The sequence below is a fragment of the Erythrolamprus reginae genome, chromosome 8 (genome assembly GCF_031021105.1).
Source record: "Erythrolamprus reginae isolate rEryReg1 chromosome 8, rEryReg1.hap1, whole genome shotgun sequence".
Taxonomy (NCBI): Eukaryota; Metazoa; Chordata; class Lepidosauria; order Squamata; family Dipsadidae; genus Erythrolamprus; species Erythrolamprus reginae.
Window position 1 is genome coordinate 41,712,970 of NC_091957.1, and position 17,733 is coordinate 41,730,702.

Consider the following 17,733-nt stretch of genomic DNA (forward strand, 5'->3'; position numbering starts at 1 on the left):
CGCTCGCATCTTTCCCTGAGTCGAAGGGAGGGGAGGAAAAAGCGGGCGAACAAAAGCCTGGAGCGAAAAAACGCCCGACAGGAGGGAAAAGAAGCGGGAGGGCGGTGCGCGAGAAACAAAAAAAAAAAAAAAACCACCCCGAACGCGCGATTCTGCGGGTATCGTCTCACGACAAGACCAACTCGGAGGTGGGAGGGCACACTTCAGAAATGCGCAAAGAACTAGTTGCAATTACATTGTAAAAATGTTCTGCTTTACACTGTATTTTCCCATCGGATTCCTGCTATTCTTGCAATGAAACGTGCAATTAAGTTTGGTTCAGAGTTTTTAGTCTTTCTGAAATAGGCATTTGCCTGGATTCCTTTTGCAAGCATAAGATTTAAAAAACCCTATTGGGATTGGGGGGCATAGAAGTCAAATTAATTAAATTCAAATAATTAATATATCTCTCTCAAAATTCAAACGTCCAATGTATTACCCGCAAATAGCAAGATTTGCAACCTTTTGCTAGGTACATTTGTAAAGTGAAAGGAGACCAGGTTGCATTTTCTAATATTCCCACCATTAGATTGAAAGTCTCGGGAAGAGTGAGAAAAAAAGTTACAGGAGCAACAAAGACTGGTCCCCTTTCTTAGGTTTTCTGTATCTTTAATGTGACGCCCTTTGTCTTTCTGCATTCCAAATTTATGAAGGGCAGGGAACGTCACAAACACATTACCAAAGTTTTTGACTCTGCTGCTAAGGAGAGAAACAATAACAGTGAAAAGTATACTTAGGCTATCTTAAACTTTTGGCTCTGAGGGCCCTTCCCCATTTTTTTTAGACAAGGACTTCCAAAGAACTTTTGTATAGGCTATAATCAATATTTACCCTATCAAATATTAAAATGATACGGTGGGAAGCTCCCCACCATTCTTTTAATAACCCATAAGTACTGTATCTAGATAGCTCTATTCAGAAGCAAATACTCTCACCTAAGAGCCAAAATACAGGACTAAAGCCATTAAGCCATAATGGGAATTGCATCACCCCCAGAGCAGTCCAAACTTCAACCAAACCTGGGAACTCAAAACATCTAGGACAATGAACCTATGGTATGGGTGGCTGATTTTTGGCTCACAGACTCTAGGAGGGCATTTTTGGCTTCCAGAGTGTCTCTGGGGAGAGCGCTTTTACCCTCCCCCAGTTCCAGGGAAGCCTTTGGAACCTGGAGAGGGTGAAACACAAGCCTTTGGGCCCACCAGAACTTGGGAAACAGACTGTTTCCAGCCTCCAGGAGGTGGGGGTAGCTGTTTTTGCCTTCCCCAGGCATTGAATTATGGGTGTGGACACTCATGTATGTATGATAGTGCACGCACATGCTCTTTCGGCACCCAAGGAAAAAAGGTTCGCCGTCACTGACCAAGGATTTGCATTTCCTCTTGTGCCCAATGAGCCAGGGTGGCGCAGCAGATAGAGTGCAGTACTGTAGGCCACGGAAGCTGACTGCTAGATCTGCAGGTCAGCGGTTCAAATCTCATCACTAGCTCAAGGTTGACTCAGCCTTCCAACCTTCTGAGGTGGGTAAAATCCCCCGGATTGTGGGGGAAATATGCCGGCTCTGTTAAAAAGTGCTATTGCTAACATGTGCCGCCCTGAGTCTAAGGAGAAGGGCGGCATAAAAATCAAATAAATAAAAACCAGCTATGACCCAATAGGAATCTGGCAACAGCGAGTAGAATATATGCTCCGGAATCAGAAGCTCAAATACAAACTCCCGAGAAGGTATAACACCCCCCCCCCCCCCCAAACTCTCAACTCCATTTTTGTGAGCTGCCCACAAACCCATGTGGTTCTGCTTCATCATTAAATCATCTTTCCCATCAGGCTCCATATTTCCAGTGTCTTTCTCCCGGCTTGGAACAGAACCAGATGGATAGAAGCACAATTGATGAGGTTCTACTGTGATAATGCAAAACAAAGCCCCTTTAATATTAAGATGATGGGTGGTCTTCGGGTTCAGTATCTTTTCATACTGGTGTCATCCTTGGAGTACAAGTTAAATGTGGGACTGCAAAATAAATACTGAGATATTGTGGGGTTATGCACCCCATCAACAACTCTAAAAGAAGGCAAACAACCAGCTGTCTGCAAGGAATATTCATCCTTTCATTCCTCGATATCCTTTCAGAGGATATTGAATGAAAAGCAAAACATCCTCAAAGAAAAAACAAAGACCAGTTGCCTCCTGACAAATCACCTTTGAATCAACTATTTTGAGGGCTACAACTCAGGGATAAGGAATAAACAGGCAAAGTATTTATCTTATGGTTTATTACACCGTTAGACACTTCAGTTTTCTAAAGTCCCTTTTAGTTATATGTATACTGTGGGTGAACAAATCTAGAGGGTGTATTAGCACTGAGATGGTTCATTGGCTGGGAACTGTTCTCCCCATATTCAGGACGAGGAAACATTGTCTTAGCTTTCTGTAAAGGAAAAATAAGATTAAAAGTTACTTAAATTAGTGTTTCTCTCAACTCTGCAATCTTCGAGATAGCACGTTTGACTTGTTTCTCCCAATTGAAAAGTCCACAAAAATAAGGAGAGCTGAGAAGGAGAGCACACCAACCCTAGCTAGATTAAGACGTTAAAGCAAAGTAGACCTACATTATCCACACTACAAATATCTGAACAATCATTTAAATGCCATCAAAATTAATTATTTCATGCCATTCAGTAGTGGTCTAGACTTTTGCCACTCAGAACTGGTCATTGAGTTTCAACAGGGTGAACACTGGCATTAGAATAACCTCTGAAAATTTGGGCTCTCAAGCCTAAATAAAATAGCTTTTTGAACTAGTCAGGTTTCACTCATGATAATCAAGTATTTATTGATTATGGAAATACTGCTTCCAGGTGCAAATGCTATTTTAACAATACTACCTTATCCTCAGTTCCTGCTCTGTTTTGAATTGACAGCATTCAAAACAGGTACCTACTGCTGCAACCCAGTTTGAAGGCATTTGAGTGCCTCTTATACTTTGAATTTAGCTTTTTTGAAGGTCTTTTTTCAATCCTAATGAGATGCTATCTTCCCAGCTTTTACCTTGCAGTCTTTTTCATTGTTACTCTCTCCAAAGAATATTTTTCTAGCCCTAAGTCTTTGCAGACCTTTTTTCACTGCTCTACCTGCTCCAAATAAGTTTCTTTTTAGTCCTAAGAAGATGCTAGCGATCTTCACTGCTCTTGCTGGCTTCTTCATTGTTACTCTCTTCAAAATAAGTTTTTTTAAAGCCCAAACCAGGGAATCAAATAATGTGCTGAAGTTGATCAGACTAAGGATGCTAGCCAGATGAATACAAAGTAGGCAGATTTATCCCTCTATTTTCCTCCCAAAAAACTAAGATGCGTCTTATACTCCAGTGCATTTTATACTCTGAAAAAATACAGTATTTCCTTACGCCGAAAGCTCTCTATATGTCTCTCAAAGCCACTGCTAGGCGCTAGGAAACTACAAGAAGTTTGAAGCAGAAATCAGTGCAAAATGAAGTCAATCCCTTCATACAAGCAAAGGTGGCTTCTACTGACATCAAGAACCCTCTTTAAAAATTCCATTTTTGTGCACAGCCAAAATCTGGACATACCGGAAACTGCCTCATAGGCAGATCTTCAAATGGGGTTTCTCGATCATAATCTGCACTTGGGATCTCGTTCACCCATTGGTTACTCCAGCCAGCTTGGGCAGGCGGGACTGTCCTTGAAAGTGGTCTGTGGGGTGAGTAGCTGTCACGAGAAAATTGAACAGAATCATAAAAACATTCTGTAGCCCTGGAAATGAAAGCCTGGGAGTTGCGTTCTTGCAACATGTTAAGCTAAATGTAAGCAAACCATTGTGGCTCAATTTACTGCATTGGCCATGAAATGAAAGCAGACACATAAATTCAAATTTTCCACTGTTACTAATTTTCTCTGCTCATTTCTCTGCTGTTTTTGCCTATTCTATGCATAGTGATCACAATGTGGGAGCCACAATAAGGCTGACTTCCCAATAAATATTTTATCGGAAGTGATTTCCAAGCAAATTACTGTAGCTGGAATAGTGTCATGAAGTCTGCGGAGAGGAGCGGCATACAAATCTAAATAATAATAATAATAATAATAATAATAATAATAATAATAATAATGTAACATGAAATGGCTTCTTTCTGGGTGTGGACTGTGTATATGTGTGTGTGTGTGTGTACATATGTCTATGTATATATAATAGGTTTATGCTACACACACACACATTACACACACACAAGAATCCAGATTAAGCCAAATTGAGTGGATGGTACAGGTAGTCCTCAACATACAACCAGGATTGAGCCTTAAATTTCTATTTATTTATTTATTTATTCAATTTTTATGCCGCCCTTCTGCTTAGACTCAGGGCGGCTTACAACATGTTAGCAATAGCACTAGGCTATTGCCCCCACAATCTGGGTCCTCATTTTACCCACCTCGGAAGGATGGAAGGCTGAGTCAACCTTGAGCCGGTGATGAGATTTGAACCGCTGACCTTCAGATCTACAAGTCAGCTTCAGTGGCCTGCAGTACAGCACTCTACCTGCTGCGCCACCCCGGCTCATTGCTAAATGAGACAGTTAAGTGAATTTTTGTATTGGCAGTTCTGTGTTAGCAAAAACCTCAGAAGAGAAGGATTTAGGGGTCATGATTTCTGACAGTCTCAAAATGGGTGAACAGTGCAGTCAGGCGGTAGGGAAAGCGAGTAGAATGCTTGGCTGCGTAGCTAGAGGTATAACAAGCAGGAAGAAGGAGATTGTGACCCCGCCTGTATAGAGCGCTGGTGAGACCCCATTTGGAATACTGTTCAGTTCTGGAGACCTCACCTACAAAAAGATACTGATCAAATTGAACAGGTCCAAAGACCGGTTACAAGAATGGTGGAAGGTCTTAAGCATAAAATGTATCAGGAAAGACTTCGTGAACTCAATCTGTATAGTCTGGAGGACAGAAGGGAAAGGGGGGACATGATCAAAACATTTAAATATGTTAAAGCAGGGGTCCCCAACCACTGGGCCACGGACCAGTACCGGGCCGCGGGGCATGTTGCACCGGTCCGTGGAGTCAGCAGCTGCCAGTCCTCCTGCCGCCGCCCCCTCCCTCCAGTGCTTCATCTCCCGCTGGGAAAGAGGCCTCGGGAGGCAGGTTCTGCCAGCCACAGGGCGATGGACGGGACAGAGGGGCGGGAAGGACCGGGAGGCTCAAGCCTCTTTTGGCTTCTGCCGTGGCACGCCTTTGCGTTTTTGTCTGGGGGGGGAGGCAGGAGGGCCGGCCTGACCCCCTCCCTCCAGCGCTTCACCTGCCGCTGGGCAAGAGGGTTTGGGAGGCAGGTTCTGCCGGCCACAGGGCGATGGCGGGAAAGAGGGGCGGGAAGGACCAGCACCCCCATGCTTAATCCTGCCCCCAACCACACCCCTTTCCGCCCCCACCGGGACATAGAAAAATTGCCTTGCTGAAACTGGTCCCTGGTGGAAAAAACGTTGGGGACCACTGTGTTAAAGGGTTCAATAAGGTTCAGGAGGGAAGTGTTTTTAATAGGAAAGTGAACACAAGAACAAGGGGACACAATCTGAGGTTAGTTGGGGGAAAGATCAGAAGCAACATGAGAAAATATTATTTTACTGAAAGAGTAGTAGATGCTTGGAACAAACTTCCAGGTAGTGGTTGGTAAATCCACAGTAATTGAATTTAAATATGCCTGGGATAGATCCATCCTAAGATAAAATACAGGAAATAGGATAAGGGCAGACTAGATGGACCAGGAGGTCTTTTTCTGCCGTCAATCTATGTTTCTATGTTTGTCCCATTTTACGAGACCCTTCTGGCTACAATCATTCAGTGAATCGGTGCACTTGTTAAAGTTTTTGCTTTTCAAGTGAATCTAACTTCCCAATTGATTTTCACGTGTCAGAAGATCATAATAGGGAATCACGTGACCACGGGACCCTGCAACGGTCTTAAATATGAGTCAGCAAAGCGCCTGAATTTTTATCACATGACTATGATGGATTCTGCAATGGTTGTAAGCAAGGCAGGGGTTGCTGCTACTGGTGCCCTGTGCACGCAGTTTCGGGTCTCCGGCGTGTGCATACATCCCAGCGAGATTTTGCTTCTGCGGATGTGCAGGAAACAAAATCTGGCGAGGGGATGCGCGTGTGAGATTTCTGCAATTTTTTGCTTCCGCGCATGTGCAGAAGCAAAAAAATCACCAAAATCTTGCACATACGCGCATCCTCTTGCAAGATTTAGCTTCCTGCGCATGTGCAGAAGGAAATCTCGTGGGGATGCACACGCACACACACCAGAGACCCAAAACTGCATGCACAGCTCCAATTTTACTAGCGGTGCGGCATCCTCTTCCGTACCAGTAGGAACTTGATACAGGTTGTAAGCATGAAAAGCGAACATAGGTCACGTTTTCCAGTCAGTGCCGTTCTAATTTCAAACTCATTAAATGGCTGTTGTAAATTCCGGATCACCTAGACTGGACTTTTTTTTTCTTTTTAATTAAAAATAACTTTTATTTAAATAAATATATAGTACACAAAACACAAAACACAAAGACATTTAAAAAGAAAATTGGACGAAAGTGTAGCAAATCTTAATAACGGTTCTAACTACATTAACATTCTATTACAGCTCCTATATGAATAGTCATATAAACCAGTTTTAAAGAAAACAAAGATCCTAAATCATATAAATATTCTGTATCTCTATTTTCCACCATATAGACCTAGACTGGATTTCCATTCACTGAAATCAGTGCTTAAAATTAGCTGGGACGACACAAGCATCACTTTTCGAGTATGAAAGAAAGTTAACCATCTGGATTGAAACCCTTGTGATAGAAAACACACATTTTTATTCCAGGGGGGTCATACCTGAATCTATCAGGAGAGGGGAACTCCTGTTGGGTTTGGACCAAAGGCCTGGGGAATGCGGACATCTGATTGGGCTGGGCATCCTGGGTGAGAAAAATCAAAAGTTGGGAAATAAGCAGATTGCTTTTGATTTCAATTATTGTTTTATACAGGGAAAAAAGCATTCCACAATAACAATATTTATGAAAGTGAAATAGGTCGAGATTGTCTTGGAGTGAAAATGTCAACCATGCATCATCATGGGATCAAAATTGGGCATTTCACCTTCATAAAGCTTGCAAAGTACTGTATTGTTCCTATTGCACAGGCAGTATCATTATATTTTCTTTTCACTATGAACCAGACGTTTCTTGCACTGTTCCTCTCTTTCTATAGAAATATAATAAATAGAAAACTATTATCAGATATTTGGTTTTTCTTTCTTAGGCCAGGATACTGGGTGCAAAAGGGGGAGTGTTACTTTAGAGCAAGGGTTGGCAACCTGAAACACTCAAAAGAGCAATTTGGACCTGTTTCCCACAGGAAAAAAAAACATTGGGAGTCACAAAACCTAGGTGGGCTTGGCCAATTGGGTGTCACTCATTTCTACCAGTCACATGATCCCCCTGGCCACGCCTATCCAACCAATGGAGGGCTGCTCCTCTTCGGCTCTACCATTGTACTTTCTGAGACCGGTGTGGGCATGCACATCGGTGCAAGATTTGACCTCTGCGCATGTGCCGCAAGTGAAATCTCTCGCAAGGATGCTCATGTGCATGAGGTTATGCCTATTTTTGGTGATTTCTTTGCTTCTGTGAATGCGCAGAAGCAAAAAACCACCAAAAATAGGTAAAATCTCATGTGCACGAGCATTGTGTGAGATTTTGCTGGCAGAACATGCACAGAAGCCAAATCTCATGCAGGGGCGTGCATGCACATATCAGGGATGCACAGCTGCATGCACATCAAGATTTTTGCTGCCACACTAGTTTGTCGCCCCGTACCCAATGCAGCACACTACTGTAACCCAGCCTGTCATTAGGGCAGAGAACTGGTTGTTAAAAACACCAGGAACCACAAAATCCTTTTGACATCTCTCCCTCCCCCCCTCTCTCCCCCTCCCTCCCTCTCTCTCTCTCTTCCCTCTCTATGTCTCCCTCTCCCCACCACTATGTCTCCCCTCTCTCTGCCTCTGCCCTGGTTGCTTCTACATCCTCTGCCATAGCCCTTATATTCTCAGGCCAGGTGAAGGCAAGGAATGGGGCCAGACAGTGGTGGGATCACCCAACAGGGAGCCCAAAGCAGAGGGCTCAAAGAGCTGCATGTGGCTCTGGAGTCGCAGGGGTTGCTGACATCTGCTTTAAAGATTTACTCTCACATCACATCAATTTTTAACACTCTATCTATGTATCTACACTACCTACCTACCTACCTACCTACTTATTTATTTTAATATACGTTGAATGTAAATTTATGCCATCTTTTTCAAATAATCCTGTATCAATGACAGGAATTGATCTTGTAGATCAGAGATACAGTATCCATTTCCATTGGAAAGTAAATGGGATGTTTAAAAACAATGACGCACGATACTGTATGTCTAAAAATAACTATCGCCTATTTTTATAGAAGCAAAACAACCCTTTAAAAACACTAAATTAAATCAAAGTTAATCATAATAAATAAATAAAACAAAGCCATAGTAACAAAAATGAAATAAATTTAAAACGTATTTGCTTACCAGCTGTCTTTGGGGTCTATTTGGGATGACAGGAGCTGTGAGCCTTGATTGCCTTTCTTGACTTCTGAAAATATTACAAAAATATCAGAATTTTTTAAAAAGCCAGGTGTGGGATTTGGCAGTTTGCTGAACCGGCCATAACGGCCTCTGCCCCAAATCAACTCACCGGCTCTTTTTTGGCTTGCTTCTACAGTAGGCAACCCACTTCGTTAAGGTGAAGACAACCATAGACAATGTCACTGCAGGAACCACGATCATCAAAATCAAGTCCAGGGTGCTCCAAAGATAGTTGCATTTGGGCCCCATGTGCCAATAATCTTTCCATTTGTTTTGGTAGGAGGGACACCTAGAGATAGAAATGGAGGAGACCAAAATCGAACCACTTTCCCTGTATCAGGATGTTGGGTGATAATCAGTGATGGGTCACTTTTCCGCATGTGCAGAAGCCAAATCGTGCATGAAGATGCACAAGTGCAAGATTTCTGGGGGGGTTTCCTTCCACGCATGCGCGGAAGCAAAAAGGCCCAGAAATTGGATTAAACAAGGTAAGAGCTGTCGGTCACTCTGCCGTGAGCAGCCCGTTCACTCGTCATTCCGCTCGTGGCAGCTCCGCCACGAGCTGCCTGCTCCGACTCCGCTCCCATCCTCTCGCCTGTGTGGGTTCACTCGTGGCGCTGCCACCATAAGTGGCCTGCCCGCTCCACTGCGACTGGCAGCTCCGTCCGCTCACTCCTTCACCGCACCCACCTACTGAACCATGAGCGGCCCTCCTGGCCCATACCTTGCTCTTCCGCGATCTCCTGCAGGCAAGTGGGCCATGGCACGGGGAGCAGGCTGGGAGGCCTCAAGCTTAGCTCGTGTGGCCTGTTCTGTGCTCTCCCACGTGCGCCGAGAGATGCCTGCAGCGTGGGAGAGCAGAGAGCAGGCCACGCAGCTGGAGCTCATGCAGGCCACTGTTGCTGTTGGCCCCAGCTGCCACTCTAGGTGCTGCAGCAAGATTTGGGCAAAAATGGCCAATTTCTTTGCTTTCGCGCATATGCGGAAGCCAAAAAATGGTAATTTTTACCAGAATCGTGCCGTTTGCACATGCACAGTGCGTGCATACCCGGCAGCAATGGAGCGAGGCTACGCACTCCATTTCCATCACTGGAGCGGCATCCCCGCTGTTCCGACTCATGGCCCATCCCTGATGCTAATCCACACAGCAACTTTAGGATTGGATGCTAGAATCAAGGGCTTACTTGTGTTCTGGAGTATCATTGGCAAGCAACATTATCAGCCTCCAGCATTCAGACCAAGTTTGCTTATCAACAAAGGTTCAGTGGTGGGCAACGAAGATAATACAAAGGTTGAGAACATGCCTACAAGGACAGGCAGGCTAAAGTTTGGGAGTTAAATGATGAAGAAGAAAAAAAGACTTAGCAGAGAGATGATAGCCATGTTCAAGTACATAAAGAGAAGCTACTGAGAAAGTAGTCAAGAAAGTTTTTCCATATCTTGGAAAAAAGACTAGAAGTGGCATGAAATTCAGCAGATTTTGACAGGTTCTGGAGAACCGGTAGCAGAAATTTTGAGTAGTTTGGAGAACTTGCAAATACCACCTCTGGCTGGCCCCAAAGTGGGAAGGGAATGGGGGTTTTGCAGTATCCTTCCCCTGGAGTAGGGAGAGTATGGAGATTTTGCAGCATCATTTCCCTGTAGTATCCTTCCCCTGCCATGCCCACCACTCTACGCCCACAGAACCGGTAGGGAAAGAACTGAATTTCACCCCGATACAAGGAAGGGAAGGAGTGAGTGAGAGAAAGAGAGAGAGAGAGAGTGATAATTAGATTTAGTTTATCATGAAGGAAAAAGTTCAGAATGGAAGTTGCCCCTATGGAGGTTATAAATTCTCCATCTCTGGAGGCTTTTGAAGAAGAGGCTGGCCTTTGCAAATACAGCCCTGCTCTCTAATTCCCCAAAACAAGTTAGCTAGTTAGTTAGTTAGTTAATTGCTTGCTTGCTTGCTTGCTTGCTTTCTTGCTTACTTACTTTCTTTCTTACTTTCTTTCTTTCTTATTTACTTTCTTTCTTACTATCTTTCTTTCTTACTTTCTTTCTTACTTATTTTCTTACTTACTTTCTTTCTTTCTTTCTTATTTACTTACTTTTTTACTTACTTTCTTACTTTCTTTCTTTCTTACTTTCTGACTTACTTTCTTACTTACTTTCTTACTTTCTTTCTTTCTTTCTTTCTTACTTAGTTACTTATTTTCTCTCTCTTTCTTTCTTTCTTTCTTTCTTTCTTTCTTTCTTTCTTTCGTACTTACTTACTTACTTACTTACTTGCAATAAGGAACTTTATCTTTACAACCACAGGCAATCCCTTCAGGGCAAAAACCGGTTGTGTCACCTGCACAGTTGTCAAAGTCTGCAACATGGGTGCAATCAGCTGGAAAGCAAGGCACAGTTCAGTTGAACCACTGTCATCACTGGGACATCCAAGAGCAAACTGCAACTGCCTACGTGGATCCCTCACTGGGCTCCTGCACCATGTTAACCAGAGGTGGGCTGCTAAGGTGGAACGGTGACGTGTGCTCGCCCCTGTGGCTCTGAGTGCTAGCGGAGTCCAGCGCAATTCTGCTACTGCACCTGGGCAGGGAGCGAAATCACATGCGGGCACATGTCACCCTTCCATCTTAGTAGCCCACCTCTGGTGTTAACCATAATATAGTTTAACTGTTTTTGCTGTGGCTCAGTCTTGTTAGCTTGGCTATTTGTCTTTCAAAAGCCAGAGTTATGGCTTAGCAGGGTAGGAGAACACAGAGAAAGTATCATTCATTTAACAGCATAGTAAGCCATGATTAGCTGACTGTTTAATAAAACAGTGGTTCTCAACCTTTCTAATGCCGCGACCCCATTATTATTATTATTATTATTATTATTATTATTATTATTATTATTATTATTATTGATTAGATTTGTATGCCGCCCCTCTCCGTAGACTCAGGGCGGCTCACAGCAATGATAAAAACAATACATAATGACAAATCTAATAGTTAAACTCTAAAATAACAATAATACATTTAAAACGTCTAAAAAACAAGAAACCCCAATATATAAAAAACATACATACAATCATATCATCCACAGAAAACCACATAGGCAGGGGGAGGTGTTTCAGTTCCCCCACGCTTGACGACAGAGGTGGGTTTTAAGGAGTTTACGAAAGGCAAGGAGGGTGGGGGCAGTTCTAATCTCTGGAGGGAGCTGATTTCAGAGGGTCAGAGCTGCCACAAAGAAGGCTCTTCCTCTGGGTCCCGCCAACCGACATTTTTAGTTGACGGGACCTGGAGGAGACCAACTCTGTGGGACCTAACCGGTCGCTGGGATTCATGCGGCAGAAGGCGGTCTCGTGGATACCCTGGTCCGGTGCCATGAAGGGCTTTATAGGTGATGACCAACACTTTGAATTGTGACCGGAAACTGATTGGCATCCAATGCAGACTGCGGAGTGTTGGAGTAACATGGGCATATTTAGGAAAGGCCATGATTGCTCTCGCAGCTGCATTCTTAATACAGTTCCTCATGTTGTGCTGATTGGTAAAAAGGTCAGAGGGACACTCTCACTGTAAACACCTGATTGGTTGGATTCTAAAATTGTTCCAAGGCGCCAGAATAGAAGCTTTAGTTCCTAACACCATGGGAAATTTCTCTTTTCCCATGGTCTTAGGCGACCCCTGTGAAATGGTTCTTCGACCCCCAAAGGGGTTGAGAACCATTGGTTTAAAAGAACAACTTCGTTGCTATTGTAAGGAGAGTTGGATTAGATCCAGGGTGTTAAACTCAATGCCTGGGGGCCTGATCCGGCCCACGGCGTTCTTAGATCTGCCCAGTGAAGGGCGACTAAATTTTTTACTACCACGCTGTGGGCGTGGCTTATGCAGGACACCCTGCATTTTCTTTCAACATCTTTCATGCAAATTGGGTGCTCTGGGGTGGAGCTCCATTTTTGCTACCCCACTGCGTTCCCCCTTCCTGTCCGGGCAGCAGCCCACCCCTGGATCTGGCCCATGGAATTGCTCTGGAAACAGTGAAGGACCACCCCACAGTGCTTCTTCCAGAGAAAATGGGCTCCCAAGCTCTATTTTAGCCTAGCACAGCCTCCTGTCACCCTCCGTTTCCACTGGCAGAGGGTCAAAGGAGGCTGTGGCAGCTGAAAATGGAGCTTGGAAGCCTGTTTTTGCTGGCAGAGCGCTCAGGCCACCCTAGGAACCCAACAGGAGTGACATCGAGCTGGCCATGCCACCACGCCCCACCCAAAGTCAAACACAGTGGTTCTCAACCTGGAGAGCAGGACCCCTTTGGGGGGGTCAAACAACCGTTTCACAGTGGTCGCCTAAGACCATGGAAAAGACAAATTTCCCATGGTGTTAGGAACTAATGCATCTTATTCTGGCTCCTTGGAACATATTTTTACAATCCGACCAATCAAGCGTTTACAGTGGGGGTGTCCCTCTGACCTTCCTGCCAATCAGCTTAAAGCTCTGTTGGGAGAATTGGTGCTAAACCTATGCTTGGGGGTCACCACAACATGGGGAACTGTATTAAGGGGTTGCGGCATTAGAAAGGTTGAGAACCATTGGTCAAACATAACCCCGATGTGGCCCTTCATGAAATCTAGTTTGGCACCCCTGCATTAGATGGAATTTTACATGTCAGAACACCCAAAGACAAACTTACTTTAAGAAACAAACAACGATTTACTGCAATATGTGAACCTGGTTTGTCTCTATTATAAAATAAAAGTGTGTTTGTTTACTTTTTTCTAGTTTATCTACCCTTTCCCCAAATTGCCAGCAAGTTACTTTTTCCTGTCTGGAAAAAAAAAAGTATTGGATTGTGTTTTGCGTCATTAACAACTGACTTGATAAAGGCATTCATTTAATTGTGTTTTGTGTCATTAACAACTGATTTGATAAGGGCATTCATTTAATTTTGAATTCTTCTATAACAGTAATAATAATTCACTTCTAAAACTATGTTTCTCTCCTACATTACCAGTAGATAAGAACAATCTCTTTCTGGAAGTATCTAAACTCAGGATTTTAAAAGTTCTAATTATCTTTAGCCATATTCCCATGATTTTAAGACTGTAACATAGTTTTGAGTCCTCTCAGCCCCAAAACAGAAGCTGGTTCCCACAGAGGGAAAACTCAAGTTAAAATGTATTTATTTTTCTTGAATTAGTCAAGATATTTCTATTCTCTTTCCGTTTCTCAGCAATTTCAGTATCAAGTAGATGATCCAGGAGAATTTATCTTTCTGATTGTAACTTGGTACCCCATATCTGTGAGAACATATGATAGAAAACAATCTTTCATCTTTATCTGCTTTCACATTACATGAGGTTATTAAATTAATTCCCTTTTAGGTTCTCACGATCATCATTATTGAACTAGGTTTGCACAATCGGCTAAGCTCTAAAGGAACTAACCAGGCTTACCATATTAAGTCTTTAACCGTAGAAATTGTGGTGGACTTTAGGAGAAACCCTCCCATTTTACCACCTCTTACAATACTACACAACACACTATCAACAGCAAAGACGTTCAAATTTCTAGATTCTATCATATCTCAAGACTTAGTCACCTAACATCAAAAACTTCATTAAAAACAATACAACAAAGAATGCTCTTTCTGCGCTAACTCAGAAAGCTCAAACTGTCCAAGGAGCTGCTGATACAGTTCTACAGAGGAATAATTGAGTGTCATCTGTACCTCCATAACTGTCTGGTTTGGTTCTGCAACCCAACAAGTCAGACACAGACTTCAGAGGAGAATTAGAACTGCAGAAAAAACAACTGCCACCAACCTCCTTCCATTGAGGACCTGTATACTGCACAGGTCAAAAAGAGGGCTGTGCAAATATTTACAGATCCCTCACACCTTGGACACAAACTGTTTCAAACTCCTACCCTCAAAGCAATGCTACAGAACACTGCACACCAGAACAACTGGACACAAGAACAGTTTTTCCCTGAACGCCATCACTCGGCTAAACAAACATTTCCTTCGACACTGTCAAACTACTCACTAAGTCCGCACTACTTTTAATCTTCTCATAGTTCCCATCACCCATCTCCTCCCATTAATGATTGCATGACTGTAACTTTGTTGCTTGCATCCTTACGACTTATATTGACCAATATATGATTTGAATGCTTATTTGTATAATATGACTATCATTAAGTGTTGTACCTTAAGGTTCTTGACGAACATATCTTTTATTATATTTACACTGAGAGCATATGCACCAATGACAAAATCCTTGTGTCCAATCATACTTGGCCCATAAAATTCTATCCTTGTGTGTCCAATCACACTTGGCCAATAAAGAATTCTATTCTATTCTATTCTATTCTATTCTCTGTTCTCTATTCTATTCACCACACTAGGTAAATTATATTGTGCAGGCACATTCCTTGAGGTCTGTATTCCAACATATGAATATTAAGATTGTGGATTTTAATCCTAGTCTTTACTACATCCACCTCTTTGAAAAACAAAAGTCAAGTTCCAAAGGATTCCTCTTGATTCTGACTTCTGGAGTTAAGCAGAAGTCATCTAAAACAGTGTTTCCCAACCTTGGCAGCTTGAAGATATTTGGACTTCAACTCCCAGAATTCCACAGCCAGAATTCTGCTGGCTGGGGAATTCTGGGAGTTGAAATCCAGATATCTTCAAGTTGCCAAGGTTGGGAAACACTGATCTAAAAGAAGATCCCAAAGGTTTTCTTACGATTTGCAGCTTGTGCAGTCAGGCAAGTGATGGTGAGCAACAGAAGTAGGAGGAGGTGAAGACTGGAGGCAAACATGATGGAATTCCTTCGCAAAGAGAGAGTTTAGATCCTTTTCCGGCTTTCTGAAGTTTTCATCCCAACCTCAGTACTTTGGATTTGCATTAGACCAAAGATCATGGATTTTGAACTTGCTTTACAGCATCATATCTGGTTTTTAATTAACTTTTCTAAAGGTAAGTCTCCTTGGATTGGTTCTCAAGACCGATAGTGATATAAATAAATGATTAGAAATGTGTTCATAGCATTTCCTAAATAGATTACATATAGGTGATGATAATGTCCATGCAAAGCAGATTACTAGTAGTGTATATCCTGGTAAGTGGTGATTGCCTTATTTAGGATATATAGGGCACATTAAAGATGGAGATTGGTGGATTCCCCCTGGCTATTTTTCTCCTTTTCGGCGACCTATCCTAAACCAGTAGGAAGCAATCCTCTTTCAGGTAATCCTCGAGTTATGTCGGACCAGAATATCTCCGGGGCCGTCTTCTGCCACACAAATCCCAGCGACCGGTTAGGTCCCAAAGAGTCGGCCTTCTCCGGGTCCCATTGACCAAACAATGTCGTTTGGCGGGACCCAGGGGAAGAGCCTTCTCTGTGTCAGCCCCGACCCTCTGGAACCAGCTCCCCCCAGAGATCAGGACTGCCCCCACCCTCCTTGCCTTTTGTAAGCTCCTCAAGACCCACCTCTGTCGTCAGGCATGGGGGAATTGAGATATCACTTTCCCCCTAGGCCTATACAATTTATGCATGGTATGTTTGTGTGTATGTTTGGTTTTAATAAGGGTTTTTTAGTTATTAAACATTAGATTTGTTATATGCTGTTTTTTGCTGGCTAAAGGATTTAACAAATGTGGCATTCCACACACAGACCAAACATTTTTTAAACCAAAGGGAAAAAAATCCCCTTTATTGTTTCTTCTGACCGAAGTTCTTAAGGAAATGAATTCATTGTAGACTGGATGCAGCTATTTAGCAATTTAGATAAGGATCTTTTTAAAGCAAGTATGTCAGCCAAATGATTATTTATCCTAAGGCCTGTTACTGTGGTCATAAGGAACTCTTTTTTCTTATCTATGAGTGCAATGCCCTGAAAAATTACCATCATAAAAAAGTGATATGGAAGTGGAAAGGATTTTTTAAAATATCTATTAGACAAATTCAACAGATCTTCAATCTCTCTAGGGCAGAGATGGCAAACCTTTTTTCCCTCCAGTGCCAAAAAAGCGTGGGCGCGCACTATCGCACATGTGCGAGTGCCCACACCCATAATTCAATGCCTGTGGAGGGCAAAAACAACTTCCCCCGTCTCCTGGAGGTCCTCTGGAGGCTGTTTCCCAACTTCTGATGGGCCCAGTAGGCTTGTGTTTTTCCTTCCCCAGGCTCCAAAGGCTTCCCTGGAGCCAGAGGAGGGTAAACATGCCCTCCCCCATCCCCCAGGAGGCTCACTGGAAGCCAAAAACGCCCTCCCAGAGCCTCTGTGCAAGCCAAATATCAGCTGGCCAAAACACACATGCACGTTGGAGCTGAGCTAGGCAACAGGAGCCTCCCCTCTCTATGCAAGTTACAAAATGCCTTTTTTTGACCTTCTCTGGGAATACTCCTGCCTTTTCAAAATCTACGTCACCACTTTATCTATCACTGCAACACTAAGAAATGAAAACTGCACGATGCCCTGAATAAAAACAGCAGTTCTAAAACCTATCTTTTGGTGCAAGATCTAAAACTGGCCATGACTCCTCCATGAAAATAACACTTGCAAGCTCTTTCATTGTTACTCTCTCCGAATAATAATTTTAAAAAGCCCTCACCAGGGGATAAAATAACATGCTAAGGATGCTAGCCAGATGAATACCTGATAAGCAGATTCTTTTCCCTATTTTCCTCCCCAAAAACTAATTATACTCCGAAAAATACAGTAATACATTTCAAAATATTCAGTCGCAACCCTGTTGAAGAAGAGAGTGTAGTTAGTTTCCCCCCAAACTAAGGTGCGTCTTATATGCCGGCGCGTCTTGGCGGGACCCAGGGGAAGAGCCTTCTCTGTGGCGGCCCAGGCCCTCTGGAACCAACTCCCCCCCAGAGATTAGAATTGCCCCCATCCTCCTTGCCTTTCGTAAGCTACTTAAAACCCACCTCTGCCGCCAGGCATGGGGGAATTAAGACTTCTTCTCCCCGTAGGCCGTTACAACTGTATACATGGTATGTTTGTAGGTATGTTTGGTTTTTATATATTAAGGGGT

General features: G+C 43.3%; 1 protein-coding gene across 1 annotated transcript; it reads right to left on the reverse strand.

Annotated features, from left to right (window-relative positions):
- Positions 1 to 2,296: 2,296 nt before the first annotated feature.
- LOC139171496 (uncharacterized) lies at positions 2,297 to 15,558 on the reverse strand. The gene is made up of 7 exons (XM_070759776.1): positions 15,430 to 15,558; positions 10,975 to 11,080; positions 8,816 to 8,995; positions 8,650 to 8,713; positions 6,930 to 7,012; positions 3,627 to 3,765; positions 2,297 to 2,468 (listed from the first exon to the last, which is right to left on the reverse strand). Exons 1-7 carry the CDS (start codon positions 15,503 to 15,505, stop codon positions 2,352 to 2,354), a joined length of 765 nt encoding a protein of 254 aa, XP_070615877.1. The 5' UTR covers positions 15,506 to 15,558; the 3' UTR covers positions 2,297 to 2,351.
- Positions 15,559 to 17,733: the final 2,175 nt, after the last annotated feature.